We start from the raw sequence: 17,023 nt of genomic DNA, 5'->3' as shown, positions 1-17,023 counted from the left end.
GAGCTTTAGCGGCATCTAGCGGTGAGGTTGCAGATTGCAACCAACTGAATCCCCCTTCCCTCACCCACCCCGCCCTTCCGCGCGTGTAGGAGAACCTATGGTGGCTGGGAAAAAAATGCAAAAGGCCCTCTCTAGAGCCAGTGTTTGATTTGTCCGTTCTGGGCTACCGTAGAAACATGGCGGTGCAACATGGCGCGCTGCGTAGAAGAGGACCCTCCCTATTAGATATAAGCTCATTTTAAGGTAACGGAAACACAAAGATTTTTATTTTCATGGGATTATCCACTGATTAAAACATGCTTAAGGATATTATATTCCACTTCTGCCAAGTCTGTTCCGCTGTTCCGATTTCGATTCATATTGGAACATCCAGATACACGCACAGATACAAACAAAGACGCTTTAGTTCTTTGAGTTTGTGCTACTGATAACATGGTCAAACGCTTGGAGGTTATTATTGGACTAACTTGGAGGATTATTTTGAGAATGATTTTTACATAAGTATTATGAGTTACAATATATGTTGTGTGTCAAAGGTGCTATAAAAATAAAGGTTATTATAACTGACGTGGGTATCATGTGTATGGTGCAAATAATAACTACTATCAGCGTCAATTCGAGGGATTTTATGAAATTGGGCAGCTTGCGCTCACGAGCCTGCACACACTGCACCGTTACAACTTGTCGTGGGTGTAAGGTGGGCTGAGAGATGACCTGGGCTGTGTGATCCAGGTGATGCTGCGGGTGAAGGAGTCAGAGGTTCAGTACCTGAAGCAGGAAATCAACTCCCTCAAAGACGAACTCCAGTCCGCTCAAAGGGTAAGGGCGCTCTGTCGGGGGAACTTCCCGAACACACACACACACACACACACACACACACACACACACACACACACTTGAGGTACCCTCTAAAGCAGAGTTTCTTAAATGTGGGTACTTGTACCCCTAGGGGTACTGCAGGGGGTACTTGGTCAAAATACGTTAAAAAAAATATATTGGTTCTATATAAGGTTTAAAAAGCACATTATTTGTGTTAATTTTTTTTTTCATCCTAATACCACTGGAGGGGGTACTCAGCCGAAAAAAATCTTACACTACTTTAAAAATAAAAAATAAAAATAATAATAATAATAAAAAAGTTTGAGAACCACTGCTCTAACGCATTGCGACTCGTTTTCAGTGACATTAGTTGGTCACTGTGGACAAAAGCAAGAACATGCTTTTTACCTTTCATTTCGTTAAGTTTGTTAGACAGACACAGCAGCCCAACGTGGACGCCAGTAACGGTGGAAAACCCCCTTTCTGTGTCCGTGCGCAGGATAAGAAGTACGCCACGGACAAGTACAAGGACATCTACACGGAGCTGAGCATCGTCAAGGCCAAGGCGGAGCGGGACCTGGGGCGGCTCCGGGACCAGCTGCAGCTGGCCCACGAGGCGCTCGGGGAGCCTTCTCCGGAGGAGGTGGAGAGAGGGGGATACGGTACGATCTTCCAAGCGCACCGGCTCACTTCGGGGCACGCAAGGGGCTTCAAAAATCATTTGGGATCTTCGGAGATCAGGCCCCGGTCTGTTTTCAGCCTTGGCTTCAGTCACCGTCTGCCAGGGCTCTTTTTCATTTTATTTATCGTTTTAGAATAAAATGTAACAACCTTACAAGGACTTCCCCCCTCATTCCTTACCGTTGAAGATTTTATTTTATTTTCTCCTCCTTCCCCCAGATATCATGAAGTCCAAAAGCAACCCGGACATCCTCAAGATGGCGGCCGCTGCAGCTAAACGCTCAGAGCGAACCATGAGGTCAAAGGTCGGTGTCTCGGCTCTCGGGGGGGTGGGGGGGGGGACGACTGTTTTCCGGTCTCAGACTCTAGAAAGAAATAAAGCTCTTAGTTTTGTATTTCCCATTGAACTAAACGGTCGTTGAACGAGACAAACGACCTTGCGTGAGCTCGAGGCGTTTTATCAGCAGAGGTCTCCAAAAATACAAGATGAGCAACAAGTGGCTTTAAGTGCCACGCTCCTGCCATCTGCTGGTCAGTCGGGGTATTGCGAGTAACATTAAAAAACAAAAAAAAACTTTATTTGTCAAAAGGCAACATTAAGTTATTTGTCCTTCTCCCTTTTCATCTCGTGTAGCCGTACACACCGCACTCTTCGTCATTTTGGAATTACTGAACAAGGAAAGAATGACGTGGTCTAACACACACTTGCTGGTGTATCTGCCCCTCCCCCCTCCCCCTCCTTCCGCTTCTGTCCCCAGTGTGTGAGTCGTGACTTATCCTGGGACAGTTAGGGACGCAAGGAATGCTTAGGCATCCCAACCCCCACCCCCTCTCCTGTAGGTAAACTGAACCAGACGCACGAAACCCGCCGGTGTCACCCACAGCCTGTCTGCCTCACCCCCCACCCCCACCCCCATAACACCACCACCACCACCACCACCAGAGTGGAGCTGCCCACCAGTGGCGCTATCTCACATCAGTACGCACCCTTTGTCCCCACCCACCCCCACACATGCATGGTGTCAGAGATAAAGAATGCTTAAAAGACTGGGTTTGGTGTGGTGTGGTGTGGTGTGGTGTGTTGCTGGCGGGTGGTGTGCCCCGCCACCACGTTGTTCGGGTTTGGTCCGCGAGGGACGAGGGCCCAAGTCAAACTCTGCGCTTTTAAAACGTCCACGACAGATTGTGGCGGCTTGGCCAAGAGTTTGGGGTGGGCTGACTTTCACGGCCTCCTAAAGCAGTGGCTCTCAACGTGGACTCAGGGGGGCCCCCCCCCCAGAGGCCTTCAGGAGCTTTTCAGGGGGTCACAAGCAAAACCATGAATCTGTAAACGGTTAGAGAGCCGTTAGAGAATGTCGAGTAATGACTGTTTTAATTCTAGTTTCTCTGCTCTTTCCGCAACTTGTATCCAAAAGTTGTATCTAAAAATACAAATCCTCTCAGATTGGGGCCACCGGGTTCTCACATTGGGGCTACCAGGTTCTCACATTGAGGCTACCAGGTTCTCACATTGAGGCTACCAGGTTCTCACATTGAGGCTACCAGGTTCTCACATTGAGGCTACCAGGTTCTCACATTGAGGCTACCAGGTTCTCACATTGAGGCTACCAGGTTCTCACATTGAGGCTACCAGGTTCTCACATTGAGGCTACCAGGTTCTCACATTGAGGCTACCAGGTTCTCACATTGTGACTACCAGGTTCTCAGATTGGGGCTACCAGGTTCTCACATTGTGACTACCAGGTTCTCAGATCGGGGCTACCAGGTTCTCACATTGTGACTACCAGGTTCTCACATTGGGGCTACCAGGTTCTCACATTGGGGCTACCAGGTTCTCACATTGTGACTACCAGGTTCTCACATTGGGGCTACCAGGTTCTCACATTGGGGCTACTAGGTTCTCACATTAGGGCTACCAGGTTCTCACATTAGGGCTACCAGGTTCTCACATTGAGGCTACCAGGTTCTCACATTGTGACTACCAGGTTCTCACATTGGGGCTACCAGGTTCTCACATTGTGACTACCAGGTTCTCACATTGTGACTACCAGGTTCTCACATTGGGGCTACCAGGTTCTCACATTAGGGCTACCAGGTTCTCACATTAGGGCTACCAGGTTCTCACATTGAGGCTACCAGGTTCTCACATTGTGACTACCAGGTTCTCACATTGGGGCTACCAGGTTCTCACATTGGGGCTACCAGGTTCTCACATTGTGACTACCAGGTTCTCACATTGGGGCTACCAGGTTCTCACATTGGGGCTACCAGGTTCTCACATTGAGGCTACCAGGTTCTCACATTGTGACTACCAGGTTCTCACATTGGGGCTACCAGGTTCTCACATTGGGGCTACCAGGTTCTCACATTGGGGCAACCAGGTTCTCACATTGGGGCTACCAGAGACTGAAGCATATCAAATGCATTCTGTGGACCAAGGCGTATCTAATTGAGGGTCCTCCACGTGAAGTCAAGTGAGAGTCACTGCTGAGGGGGGCCATATCCTTTCCTCTTTAACGCTTCTGTTCCCTCTGGTTTTGACTCCGCAGAGCCTGAAGGAAGGGCTGACCGCCGAGCAGAGGCTGCACCTGTTTGAGAACAAAGACACTAAGGAGTTCTGACGGCGACGCGTCGCCCCCGCCAACCGCGCCGCATCGCATGCGTAGACGCCGCTGCCCCCCCCCCCCCAATATATTATTTTAGCTGTCATTGCTTATTTAGAAACACTACACACTGGTCAAGAAAGAAAGAAGAGAAAAAAAAACTCACAACTTGTATTATTCTAGAGAAATCATGGGATGAAGTTTGAATTTTTGTCTATAGAGTCTGCATCCCATGCACTTCAGTTACTGTGACTTAATGACTTATTTTTTTTTTTTTGCTATGGTTTATTTGTTCTGTTGCCATGTCTTATTGTAAATACTCTGTACTGTTTTTAATTAAGCATCTACCATGCATTACAATAAAACCATAACTGTGTAAGCTACTGTTTTAACCGCGTAGATTGTTTGCTAGCCAAAGTGTTATGTGTGACGGCTAAAGGCAACGACTACACGTCGACTATTTAATAATGCAGAACTGGCCGCGGGAGCCGGTTTGGGCCCCACCCAGGTTGGCACATTGCGCTGGGTGTGGCCAGTACGCACATAATCGAAGCTCCCCGCGGCGCGTTCAGCTGCGGGAGCGAAAGGAAAAGGAGGAAGAAGAAGAAGAAGAAGAAGAAGGGCCCGCCCACTCTCACTACGCGGGCGGGCTCGCGCCGCGCTGGATGTCGCTTCTGAACGCCCAATAACATCGGGGCTGTTCGCAGGCGTCGTGTTTTTTTTATTTTTCTTTTTTCTTTTTTGAAAAGATTGCCCGTGGAAAGGTGACTGCTTTAATGCGTGTTGATGGGATGACCTATTATATGAATATATATATGAGAATATCTTTTTGTTTGTTTGTTTGTCTGTTTGTTTTTTCTCTTGCTGCAATCATTGGTCCAGCTGTGTTGGAGTTGTTGGGGTTGGTTATGTTTGTAGTCCCGCTCAGTGGCAGTCCCCTTTGTATTTATTGAAAGTTTTTTTTGGGGGGGATTTTTGCCTCAACATTCCAAGTCCACTGTACTCTATTGTAAATATACGGCAAATGTACACCAACTGACTACAGGTTTATTAGCAATAAATATTTTTGCACCCTGTCTCTCGTTACTTCTTAACATTCTATGTTGCTGTTACTATTTTAGATGGTATTATTTGATGGATTAAATCTGTCTTGACGATACATTGCATTATATCATTTAGCAGAGGCTTTTGTCCAAAGTGACTTGCATTAAAAGGAAGCGGTTGGGACCCGGGGCCGTTCGTTTCCTTAAAACAGAATGCATTAAACGGATACTAAGATCATCTGGGATTAGTATTTTGGTTCACATCATGACCATGTCTCTCCCAGAAGTAGCAGCAGTGGTGTTAAACTCAGAGTGGAAAGTGCTCAGGATATTACCCATCCTTTTTTTTTTTTTTTTAACACTATTATGAAATATTGATCGGGAAATGTCGAAACGAATCACGTTATTTCATCGATTCTATTCGTTCTACTCTGACTACTGAGACAATTTACAACATCGATGGTTTCTAAAGGGTCCAAAGTGCCGTGGAAAAAGGTGACTAACAAGCCTCCCAACTAGAGCAATAATAAATATATCTTTGATTTTATAACATAATTTAATATCAAATTTCAATATAAATATATTATTATTATTATTACTCATATTACAATTGATATTCATAAAAATATAATTAATCAACAATTATAATTAATATTATAAAATTATAATAATATAATAATAATGATAATACAGGTATTAGTATTAATAGAAATATAATAAAAACAATCCAATTTACTTACCGTTAGTCACTTTGGACAAAAGTGTCTAAAAGTTAAATCATGTTATGTATAATGTATAATAATTAAATTAAAACCAATGAATACAAAATATGGATTATTAGTCATATTCATTTCAAAACGACAATTACGCAATAATTCATTACACAATAATAATTACACAATTTTTAAAAAACGGATATGTTCGACTTGTTTTGTAGACCCTGTTTTAAAGAAAACTATAAAATTGCTGGAATTGTAAACAATGGAATTTTCACCCGTAAAATATGAATCTGATATAAATATATCACATTCATTTCAGGTCTACGACTAACAGAATGAACCCTTGTCTTGTGTTTCAACGTTTAACCAGTGAATAGTGCTTTTGTCAGAAATGCCCCCTCCAAAAGTACTTGTTTCAAATCATCACCACGTCACTATCATTACAACCTTGTAGTGGTGAGTGCTGAGTGGGTGAGGGGAGAGGGGTGAGTGGTGGGTGGTGAGTAGTGAATGGTTAGTGGGTGAGTGGTGGGTGAGTGGTGAGTGGTGAGTAGTGAATGGTTAGTGGGTGAGTGGTGGGTGGTGAGTGGTGAGTAGGTGAGTGGTGAGTGGGTGAGTGGTGAGTGGTGAGGGGTGAGTGGGTGAGTGGTGAGTGGTGAGTGGTTGAGGGGTGAGTGGTTGAGGGGTGAGTGGTGAGTGGGTGAGTGGTGGGTGGTGAGTGGGTGAGTGGGTGAGTGGTAAGTGGGTGAGTGGTGAGTGGGTGAGTGGTGGGTGGTGAGTAGGTGAGTGGTGGGTGGTGAGTAGGTGAGTAGGTGAGTGGTGGGTGGTTGAGGGGTGAGTGGTTAGTGGGTGAGTGGTGGGTGGTGAGTGGTGAGTGGTGAGTGGGTGAGTGGTGGGTGGTTAGTGGGTGAGTGGTGAGTGGGTGAGTGGTGAGTAGGTGAGTGGTGGGTGGTTGAGGGGTGAGTGGTGAGTGGTGAGTGGGTGAGTGGTGGGTGGTGAGTGGTGAGAGGTGAGTAGGTGAGTGGTGAGTGGTGAATGGGTGAGTGATGAGTGGGTGAGTGGTGAGTGGGGAGTGGTGGTGGGTGAGTGGTTGAGGGGTGAGTGGTTAGTGGGTGAGTGGGTGAGTGGTGAGTGGTGAATGGGTGAGGGGTGAGTAGTGAGTGGGTGAGTAGTGAGTGGTGAATGGTGCTGGGTGAGTGGTGAGTGGGTGAGTGGGTGAGTGAGTGAATGGTGAGTGGGTGAGTGGTGAGTGACGAGTGGCGGGGGTAGTGGTGGTGGGTGAGTGTTGAGTGGTGAGTGGGTGAGTAGGTGAGTCATGAGTGGGTGAGTGGTGAGTGGGTGAGTCACGAGTTGTGAATGGTGAGTGGGACCTGTCATGTCAGTGTGTTCTGCCCTTCCCTCTCAGACAGCAACACAGTACATTCATTACCACATGTAGATCTACACCTGTTCAGAGAGTGAGAGAGAGGGGTGAGAGAGGGGGTGTGAGGGGATGAGCTAGAGAGGGGGAGAGAGAGGGGGAGGGAGAGAGGGGGAGAGGGGAGAGAGAGGGGAGGAGAAAGAGAGGGGGAGAGAGGGGGGAGGGAGAGAGGAGAGAGAGAGAGAGGGGGGGGTAAAGAGAGGGGGGGAGAGAGAGGGGGAGATAAAGGGGGGAGAAAGGGAGAAAGAGAGAGGGGGGGAGATAAAGGGGGGAGAAAGGGAGAAAGAGAGAGGGGGGGGAGAGAGGGGCAGTTATTGAAACATGCCAATATTCTGTGTCGGCGGCCGTCACCCAAATGGCCTCGGCCTGAAACGACTTTGTTCAGGATCCTCTTCCTGGTGATAAACAGTGTTTGGGTGAAATGTGTCAGACATGACACGAAGTTCAACCCAATATGACAAATAAACCAAAAAAAAAAAGAAAAAAGAAAAAAATTAACTTAAACAAATGAAAAGTGTTTGTTGATAATAATCCCAGCATATCCCATAATGCTTCACACGTCAGTGACTGACAGCTCGTGGCGACGGGTTCGACTCGTCCTTTGTGATTCGGTTCCTGACGAAGTGAACGCAGCGGGGGGAAAAGAGTCGACGCGAAAGAGCGGTCGCCAAGAATCCCCCCCCGTGCATATCGAATATCGGGAAGAGGCCATGAATATCGAATATCGAATATCGCATATCGGGAGAGAGAGCGCGGCTCTCAAACATTCCAGGGCCCCACTCTCACTGAACTAAAGTATTTTGTTTTATTTTTGTTGTGTGTGTGTGTGTGTGTGTGTGTGTGTGTGTGTGTGTGTGTGTGTGTGTGTGTGTGTGTGTGCGAGTGGAATATGAGCCACGCCAACCCCGCACCGGACCTCCTCTGCCCGCGGACTTGCAACCTGCTGCTCGGTCATGGTTTTTCCCACCCCGTGGGTCGAAGGTTTCCCCGCACCCGCGCTCTCCCCTGACACCGGGAGTCCCGAGTCGTTCGCCGGCGACGAATCGCTCTTGAAACCCGCATCGCCACTGACAACTGTGCTGGTGGAGGCTCCCGGGGAGCGCCGTGTTCCGGGAAAGTGGGCAAATCCTTGCGAGACACGGGACGTTCTCCGCCCCTCGGCCGCGTTCGCGAGTGGTTCCGTGGGGTTCGGCGGGCCCCGCGAAGGACATGTCGGGCGGGGCGGCCTCTTGAATCGCACGGTTGAAGCCCCCGGATCCACCCCCGCGCCCGGGTAAGTTTTGACGTTAGCCTCTCGCTCTGCCTTTGTTTCATCCATCCGGGCCTCGCTAGCGTTAGCATCTAGCGCTAGCTGCCGTGGCTTGGCGTTAGCTTGCCGGTGCCCGGGGGGATTAGCCGACAGCGCGGAGTCAAGGCGTTGGTGGGTCGTGCTCCGGGGGACTGTGACGTCATGCGCCTGACGTATTACCCCGACTGTGACATAGTCCGTCTCAGTTGGGAATTTGTCCAGTGTTACAGTGAATGTCAGCCAGGCATGCCCGGGTAACAGTTAATATCAGCAAGGCATGGCGGATATAAGTGCAGCTTTTATTTCATATCTACGAAAACTTGCATATTTTTGACAGATTGTGAATCATTGATGAATATTTTCATTTAATTGTAAATTTTTACGTTTGTTCCCTGTTGAAAATGTATTCTATTGTTTTTGTAAATGTTTTGATGTAGTGTATATTGCCAATTTTCTTCCATTTTCCACCGCAATTATTGGTAGGAATAACGCATCTATCTATCGATCTGTCGGCCTGTCTGTCTATCCTAATCGCTGTTCTATCAGTTCCCATCGCTAGTATTTCCAGTGTGTCACACACCTTGACCACAATTCAATGCGACCTCTCTCACTAGCAACCCACAATTGAAACGATTGAAAAACAACAACAGAAAAACAACAACATGATGATGAATTCAACTTCTGTCTACCCTCCTCTCTAGTTGCTATGGAGCAGCCACCTGGCAGCTTGGATGACTTGCAGCCTCAGGACCTCTCCACCTGCAGAATCCCGACTGTGATAGACCTGACCAGGAGAGGCGAGGAATGCATCCTCAACTCCAACTCCCTGGAGGCCATCCACGTGGTCAAGAGCCCTGGCTGGTACCCCAACTCTGGGAACAGCAAAACTGGACTACACTTCACGGAAACCGCCTCGACGGACATCAGGCCCCAGTCGGGGGATCCGGTTCAACCGGACAATGCCTTCTCCAACACTACGGTCACCCTTTCCTACGTGAGCAGGTCTCATGTCTTCTCCTCTCACGACCCTCTGCCTCAGCATTCAACTTTGTATGGCGTCCCATCCATCAGCAAGTTCTCCCTTCACACTTCTTGTGAGTCGGACAAAGGGCTGGGGGAGGCGGGCTATGCACTGAGCCAACACTTCCTAGAGCAGGTTGACGGCCCTCTAGACCTTGCAACACAGACAGAACTATTTCAAGCCTTATCCCAGGCCCACGTGGGAGGCGAGATCGATGGAGCCGGAGTATGTATAACACAGCAAGGTTCTCATGGGTTCAACGGCGGACTTGTTTGCAGCGAAGAGGAGACGGGTCATTTGGAAAGCAGCCATTCTAGCCATACGGAAAATGGTCAGTGCCTAGAGAATGGGCGAGGCAGCAGTGGTCCATGCTCGGGTCGCTCGTCACCCAAGATAGCAGACGTGGGTGAGCCTCAAGATTCCGGTGGCTCCAATGTGCTTTCACTAGTCTCCAGAACGGATGAATCTGTAGTTGTCCGGGTCGGCGCGGTGGGCGCAGAGCCCCATGCACCGGGCAGGGTGTACATCAGCCCTCTGGAAGACCCCGTATCCCCCTCCGAGACCTCAGCGGAGGATGTGGAGGAGGTTTTTCTCCTCCCACAAGCTTCCAGCTCGCCCAGCGCGGACATCTGTTACCCCGAGGCAGCCGGCGAGGCCTTGTGGGACGGAGTGAACGCAGTAGGTCACATACAGCCCTCTTCCCCCAGTGCAAAGTCTGACTGTAAACCTTGGTTAGATAGCAGCGTTGAATATACAACGCCGCCGATCCATAGACGCAAGGCCGTTCTGCAGCCCTTGATTGACCTGACAGATGACGGGGACCTTCTGACAGACAATTCAGAAATAACACTTGAGAAAACAAAGAAGACGAAGACCGCTGCCATTTCCCACATTAACGGCAATGCAAAGGTACTGCAGGAAAACTTTAAGACAAAGAAACTGCCGATGCGTTCTGGCCGAGGGTTAAGACTGGACGCCATAGTCATGGACATTAGGCCGAGAAGGTTCAAAGTGTCGGAATGCGTACGTACTGGCAATAAGGCCAAGACCTCTCAAACTACAGCTATTGCTTCCCAAACAGCCAGCCCCAGGAAGGGAGACGCGTCCATATTAAGTAAAATGAATATGTCCATCTCGGGGAAAAAGACAAAACTAAAAGCAGCAAGGCAGTCACGGGCGGGTAAAACTAACAAAAATATTGGTGAGAGTTACAAAGAGCCTACCTCGTATTCTGAAATAGACAATTCCCAAATCTCACACAACGGCACACCCCCAAAAACGCCCGCTCCTCAGCTCACAGCGCTTAAAACGAAAGAGAAAGAGCCGGAGCTTGTTTTCCTCCCCGATGGCTCGCCAGGGTCGACCTCCAGGTTTGCCGCCCAACGGAATTCCAAACAAAAACCGCTGCTCGTTTCACGTCCTAACACCTCCCAGGACTCCAGCTCTGAACCTGCTGTGCACCAGAACTTAGACCAAGAGCCGGAGCACATTCCCAGTTCTGACCCCCTAACAGGGTGCGACAGAGCTAGAATATCCCCCAGACGTAAATCTTCAAAGAAAAGCCCTCCTAAGAATAAAAGCAAGTCTGCAGGCAGCAAAATGTCTCCCACCGCCCGAACAAAGAGGAGACGAAAGAAGCACGCTGGTTTCCAGCTGTCCTCCATGTTCTCCCCGAAGGAGCCGGAGATCAAGCTGAGGTACCTCAACTACAAGGAGGAGAGACGGGACCTGCGTCTGGACGCCTTCTCGCCCTACGTCAGTGTGGAGAGCAAGCAGTCGTCTCTGTCACTCTGCACCGTGGTCAACTATCCCGAGGAGGCCAAGCCGCAGCAGAAGAAGAACAGCCATCAGCAGCACTCGGGGGGCTTCGTGCCCAGCACGTCCTGCTTCCGGATGGGCCGTGCCTCCTCGCACAGCCAGCACCGGCGCTCCCTGGTGTGCTGCCTGTGCGGCGAGTCAGCCAACGCTATGGACCTGGGTGACCTCCACGGCCCCTACTACCCCGAGGGCTACCGGCCCGCTGCCAAAACGCCAGCCAGCGTGCCGGGCCTCAAGATCGCTGAGGAAGAGGAGGACTACAGCGATTCTGACTTTTCCTCCTGCAGCGCGCGTGGCCGGGGCCCCAAGTGCTCCCGACCACCGGTGCCGTGGCCCCACAGACCGGGGTCCCAGCCCAACCAGAGGGGGCCGTCAGGGAGCCCGGCCGCCAAGCGAGCCAGGACCGACGGCGGCACAGCCTTGGAGGAGGACTGGTACAGCCCCCCCGTGGTCTCCCAGGAGCCCTGTGAGCGCTGGCTCCACGAGGACTGTGGGGTCTGGTCCACCGGAGTGTTCCTGGTGAAGGGGAAGATCTATGGACTGGAAGAGGCCGTCAAGGTGGCTCAAGAGACGGTAAAGCTGCACCCTGCTTGGCTTGCAGGGGGAATACATTATCTCCATAATTATAAGGAAAATCATTGTCCAGGAGTGCCTGCAGGTCCTCATTGTATTTATCAAATTGAAATTTTACTTTGAATTTAACTGATACCTGCAGTCACCCTGACGTCATAGTGAGATATGTGGGATCATGTCTTCTCATGAGTAATTGAGACGACAAAATTGCATAGTGCAATATGACACGCTGCCACTGAAATACAGGGGAATGGGAAATTAACGGCCACACGGAGGATTTATTCGGTTTTAATGGTTTGTAATTTACTACGGTGTGCCTTCATTCCAGATATGCTCTGGCTGCCACCACCCCGGTGCCACGCTGGGCTGCTTCTTCAAAGGCTGTCCAAACAAGTATCACTACAGATGTGCTCTAGAGTCAGGTAGGTCCCGTCCAGCCGCCGACCACAATTCGTCAAGCTTTGCTCGTGAGTGTGCACGCGCCAGGTCACCGGCGGCGGCGGCGTTGTTGACCGGGGGTATCTCTTCACTGCCTGTCACTTGCCGCTACTATCGGACCACCACATCCACGCAGCCGTCCCATGTTTCTGCCGGAGTCTCAAAGTTGTTGCTTTTTTTTTTTTTTTTTTTTTTTTTTTAACGCCATCCATTCATGAATTTTCTAATGATACGTCTGTAAAAATTCACATAAATCATGGAAAGAACATTTCTAATATTCTATTTTATTCTGGTTGATATTCCGAAAACTTTCAGCCTTTATCTGAAGTATTCAAGTTCAAGAGGTTATTTGTCATATACATACGGTCATACATATATGCAGTGAAATCTCATGACACGCGGTGATTACTCACAATAAGCTGTCTAAGCTCTTAAAATATTAATACTCAAATGTGCGTCATCAACACGAGGTGCTCGCGCAGGCGGGACCTGTGCTTTGAGACCCCCTACTCTTATCGGACAACGGGAGGGTCTGTCCTGTTTGGTACATCCCAGTTCTACCTTTCCTGTTTCTTTTTTTTGGTTTGTTTTTTAAGGCAGAATGTGATCGCTCTTCATCCCGTAGCATTCCTCTGTGTCAGAATGGTTTGTGCCCCTGAAAGTATGTTCTGTGTAAATAATTCGGCTGCTGGAGACATGAGCTTGATCTTGCTTGCGAGTGCTGGTTGACTGTGTTTAAACCCTTTTACCGATGAATCACTGCGGCTTCCCCAATTCATGCTGCGTTCCTGTCCCTGCAGACTGTGTTTTAGTCGAGGAGAACTTCTCCATGAAATGTAAAAAGCACAAGGTGAGCGTCATTTATCCTTTTTGAGGAGATTCATCTTTTCGTTTATCTTTATAAATGTTGCGTCCGTCTCCTCCTGCTCATGCACTTTTGTGTGCACGAGGCCTTTTTATAAAGTGCTGATACCAGCAGCATGTTTTCCGACTATCTGTTCCCTGCGCTCTCACTCAGAACAAGACTTTTAAGACTCCCCCTGGAAACCGCAGGGATGACAGGTGACAAGGTAAGCAGAAAACTGAGCAAATGTTTGCATGCACTGCAGGTGCACCATCAATTGTTAATAAAAAAAGAAAACATAGGTGCTTCTCACTGTTGTTACGTTGTTGTCGGGATTGCAGTTATTGGCTCTGAGATCATTTTGGAAAAATGGTTTCGATTCCACAATCCTATGAGGGGAATTAAACGCTGCAGCCTTGTACTCCCGAAAGAGACCAACTTGTGCTCACTTTCAAAAATGTCCCCCGGCAACCTTCCGCAGGGGGGGGTCTGCTGCTGCCGCGGCGACCGCGACAAGGGTCCGCCCTTTGACTGACAGCTCCGGCGACCGCACTCCCAGAAGTAAGGAAAAGTGAACCTCGCTCCACTCCGCACTGTTACTACAGGGGTCTTAATTCCGGGGTCCGACCCGCCCCGAAGCCAGGTCGAGCCGTCGAGCAGCGGGCAACACGCTTTTACTTTGACTTTAAGAATTAAATGCTGAATTTTGTAAATTTTTTGGGTGTTTGGTTATTTGATTATTTATGGATGGACGATTTTTCTGTTTATTAAATATGAATTACAATCAAAGATATTTAATAATTTTTTTATGAAGAGACTTTCTTAACTATGTGATCCATATTTGGCTTATTTATTTCTGGGTTTTTCTTTTTTTTCTTCGGGTTCGGGAAGAGGCTCAATTGTCGAGTTTGTTTTGTTAGTTTGTTTTTAAGTTATTGGTCATATAATCCCGGTGCTGGATTTGGACAGAGGCGAGGCCGATACGGCCAAAATAAACCAAACCACCAAACCCCTCCGGCAGATTGTCAGTTATTAATTTGAAGCCATTTGGAGTCCCTTTCCTTGTTTTGTCTGTTTTTTTATTTTAACAATTACGAAGGCCTGAAGAGGAAACAAGCCCTGTCCTTTGTGCTCCACTTGGCGAGGGTGAAGAATGCCCACCAGAGTCTTTACAATCTATTTTTATTTTTGTTTTTGTTTTTTGTTTTTCTCTCAGCACCTGGTCCAGTGGATTCTAGTTGGGAAAACGTGACAGATCCTCATAAGTTTAGGAGGCTGAACCGTTTGTGTATTTGAATGTACCTTCCCTGAGGAGTGTTTGACAGGCAGCTCTTTTGGAGTGGCACGTCCCGCACGGAAGGAAGAAGGTCCTCCGCTTTGGCCGCAGTATTATCCCCACCCTCCCGCTGGAGCGAGGGGGCGTTTCCCCAATAGATCCCAGCCGCGCAGCGCTTGATCGGTTCGCCTCGGTTGTTTTCATGATTTGAGTGTCTGCTGCAAGCACTTTGTCCGTCATGCCTGAACGTGAGCCTCCGTAGAATAGAAACGGAAGCATTTCGTCGCGCGTATTGGCGTGGGCGATGAGAGCGCCCGTTGTCCGCGCACCCCTCCAAGCCATGTCTTATTTAAACTGCTTTTGAGGAGAGGTCCATTGCTGGTCCCGTTGGGTAAAAATACACCTGGTTTTGTCCGTGGCGGCAAGAGAAACTCTCCTCTTTATGAACTGGCTTTTGACTCTTAAATGTCCTGTTTTGGGTTTTTAATTTACAATACCTGTTGACAATGTGATACCTAAACCGACGCTATGCCTGGTGTACCGCACTCGGTTTATTATCACAGACGGGCTGGCATACCGCGTGGTTGTGCTCCGACTGGTCGCTGCACCCGTTGGGGTTCACTGGTTTCCTCCTTCACCCTTTGGCTGGAGGTGTGCTGGTGTAGTAGTGGGTCGGGCCCTCGCCTCCCGTGGCACATGTGCACCCCCCCCCCCCCCCCCCTTTCAGACAATGTACGCAACTTTGCCCGCTTTGATTCGACTCGCCAGGCCCTTCCCTTGGCTCCCCCCCGCCCTTTTGATAGGACTGTACCTTCTGTTCACAACATGATTCCTGGACGTTTCCCCTTTTCACCTGCTTCCTCGTTCTGTTTTCCTTCCTTTTAGCGTATGTTGTTTCATTGTTAATGATCGCCTGAGACTTTTCTAGAAGGCCTTATCTGATCTCACGGTGTCCGATCCTTCCCTTCTGAATACCCACCAGCTCGCAGTGCAATGACAAATCATTGGATGTACTTTGCCTTTTTTTTCCCGCCCCCCGGCGACTAAAAGGCAGCTTGCATGCACTTTTCTGATGCAACCTTTGTTCTTGTTCACAGTAGACACCCGCTCCAAATGAAGCCTTTCTTGCCTCGCCCATGTGCTGGAGCTCATGTGAGCCGCGCATTTCCAATTAGAGTTCTTCTTGTTTATCCAGGCCTTTAACGTGAACCCCCGTTGTCTGCCTTGCGCGCAGTCCCGTGTGGCGCCACCAGGGCCGGCGTTGGAGCCGTATGAGCCCAGTGGGTGAGGGCAGAGTGGCTCCACACCGAGAGGCGAGAGAGATGGCGCTCGTAGTTTGTGTCCCACTAATCCAGTCACAGAACCGGACTCTCCTTCAACCGTAAGCTGTGGTTCGTGCCAGCCGATGGTTTTACTTTGAATCTGTTGAGGTGAACTGGACAGACTTCAATAAGCGGCTTCAACATTTTACAGATGAGATTTTTCTGCAAAATTGCTTTATTTTATTTTTTATTTTTTAATTTTTTTAAAGCATTGTACCAAATACATCTTTTGGAATTTTATTTTTATTTTTTTTCTAAAGAAATGTGTTTTGAAATTTTCTAATGTATTGTTTGCATCTAAATCTCAGGGCTGAGTCTCCGATATTTTAACGAGTATGATTTGTGTTTTTCCTCCTACGTTTGGGCTCATTCTATTAACACATTGACTGGAGCAATGACTACATGTAGCATGATACTGTTCATCTTAGCAGGAACAAAGCTGCCCACCACATTCCAATGCCTCCATGTGTATCTGGATGAGGTGTTGTTTTTTTTTTTTGTTGTCCCGGACCTCAGATTAGGATTTCCAGCCTGTGTTGTCGTTTTCAATCTGTATCTCATGGCCTAACATTTTCTATTGTGTGTCCACCTCTTCTGAGTATCAGAAGTCATGTAATTGTATAAATAAATATTTTGTTCAACCTTGGGTCCTTCTCCAAGTCCTTGTTTTGAACTTTTTGGAGTACAATCTTGTCAAGGTCAATTTTAACGCCACCGTCATCAAATCAAAATCCTTCCGTCCACCGGGTGCTGATCCAGACCGTGGGGAACCTTCTCCTGTCCTGTCGTCCTAGGCGGCGGATCCCGACTAATCCAGATTCTGTTGTTTACTCCGCCACGAGGAGCATATTAATGGTGGGATGACGTAACGTGGAAATAAGATGACACCCTGCCCGCACCTCCCCCGGCGCAAGAGGCCCAAGGAACAGTAGGTGCAGACAGACAAACAAACAAAAAAGGGAACGTCGCTGGAACAAGGATTTTGTACTTTATTGTCGACTAATCTTTACAGGAAGACGGGTTGTATTGCAAAGACAGAACCGGATATGAGTTCTTAGTGATGTGTGCCACTACTCACTAAAACTCCCAATTCAAAAGTAAAAATAAAAAAAACGTCGTGGTGGCTTAAAAATGGGTCACTGGACAGAAAGACACATT

At 48.5% G+C, this 17,023-nt stretch overlaps 1 protein-coding gene across 5 annotated transcripts in view; it reads left to right on the top strand.

The window, feature by feature from the left end:
• LOC307245746 (myosin phosphatase Rho interacting protein) overlaps nucleotides 1-5,179 on the top strand; it is a 47,758-nt gene extending 42,579 nt beyond the window's left edge. For 3 of the 5 annotated variants that reach the window (XM_080021409.1, XM_080021405.1, XM_080021408.1), the window contains 4 exons: nucleotides 733-819; nucleotides 1,319-1,481; nucleotides 1,720-1,805; nucleotides 4,050-5,179. In XM_080021409.1, the coding sequence (XP_079877535.1) occupies nucleotides 733-819; nucleotides 1,319-1,481; nucleotides 1,720-1,805; nucleotides 4,050-4,121 (408 nt within the window). In that variant the 3' untranslated portion in view covers nucleotides 4,122-5,179. Of the gene's footprint in view, nucleotides 1-732; nucleotides 820-1,318; nucleotides 1,482-1,719; nucleotides 1,806-2,258; nucleotides 2,341-4,049 lie in introns of all 5 variants that reach the window. The other 2 variants (XM_080021406.1, XM_080021407.1) reach the window with 2 other exon arrangements.
• The last annotated feature ends 11,844 nt before the right edge of the window (nucleotides 5,180-17,023 follow it).

This window comes from Zeus faber (assembly GCF_960531495.2).
Source record: "Zeus faber genome assembly, chromosome: 20".
NCBI classification, from domain to species: Eukaryota; Metazoa; Chordata; class Actinopteri; order Zeiformes; family Zeidae; genus Zeus; species Zeus faber.
This window is presented reverse-complemented; position numbering and strand designations above follow the sequence as displayed.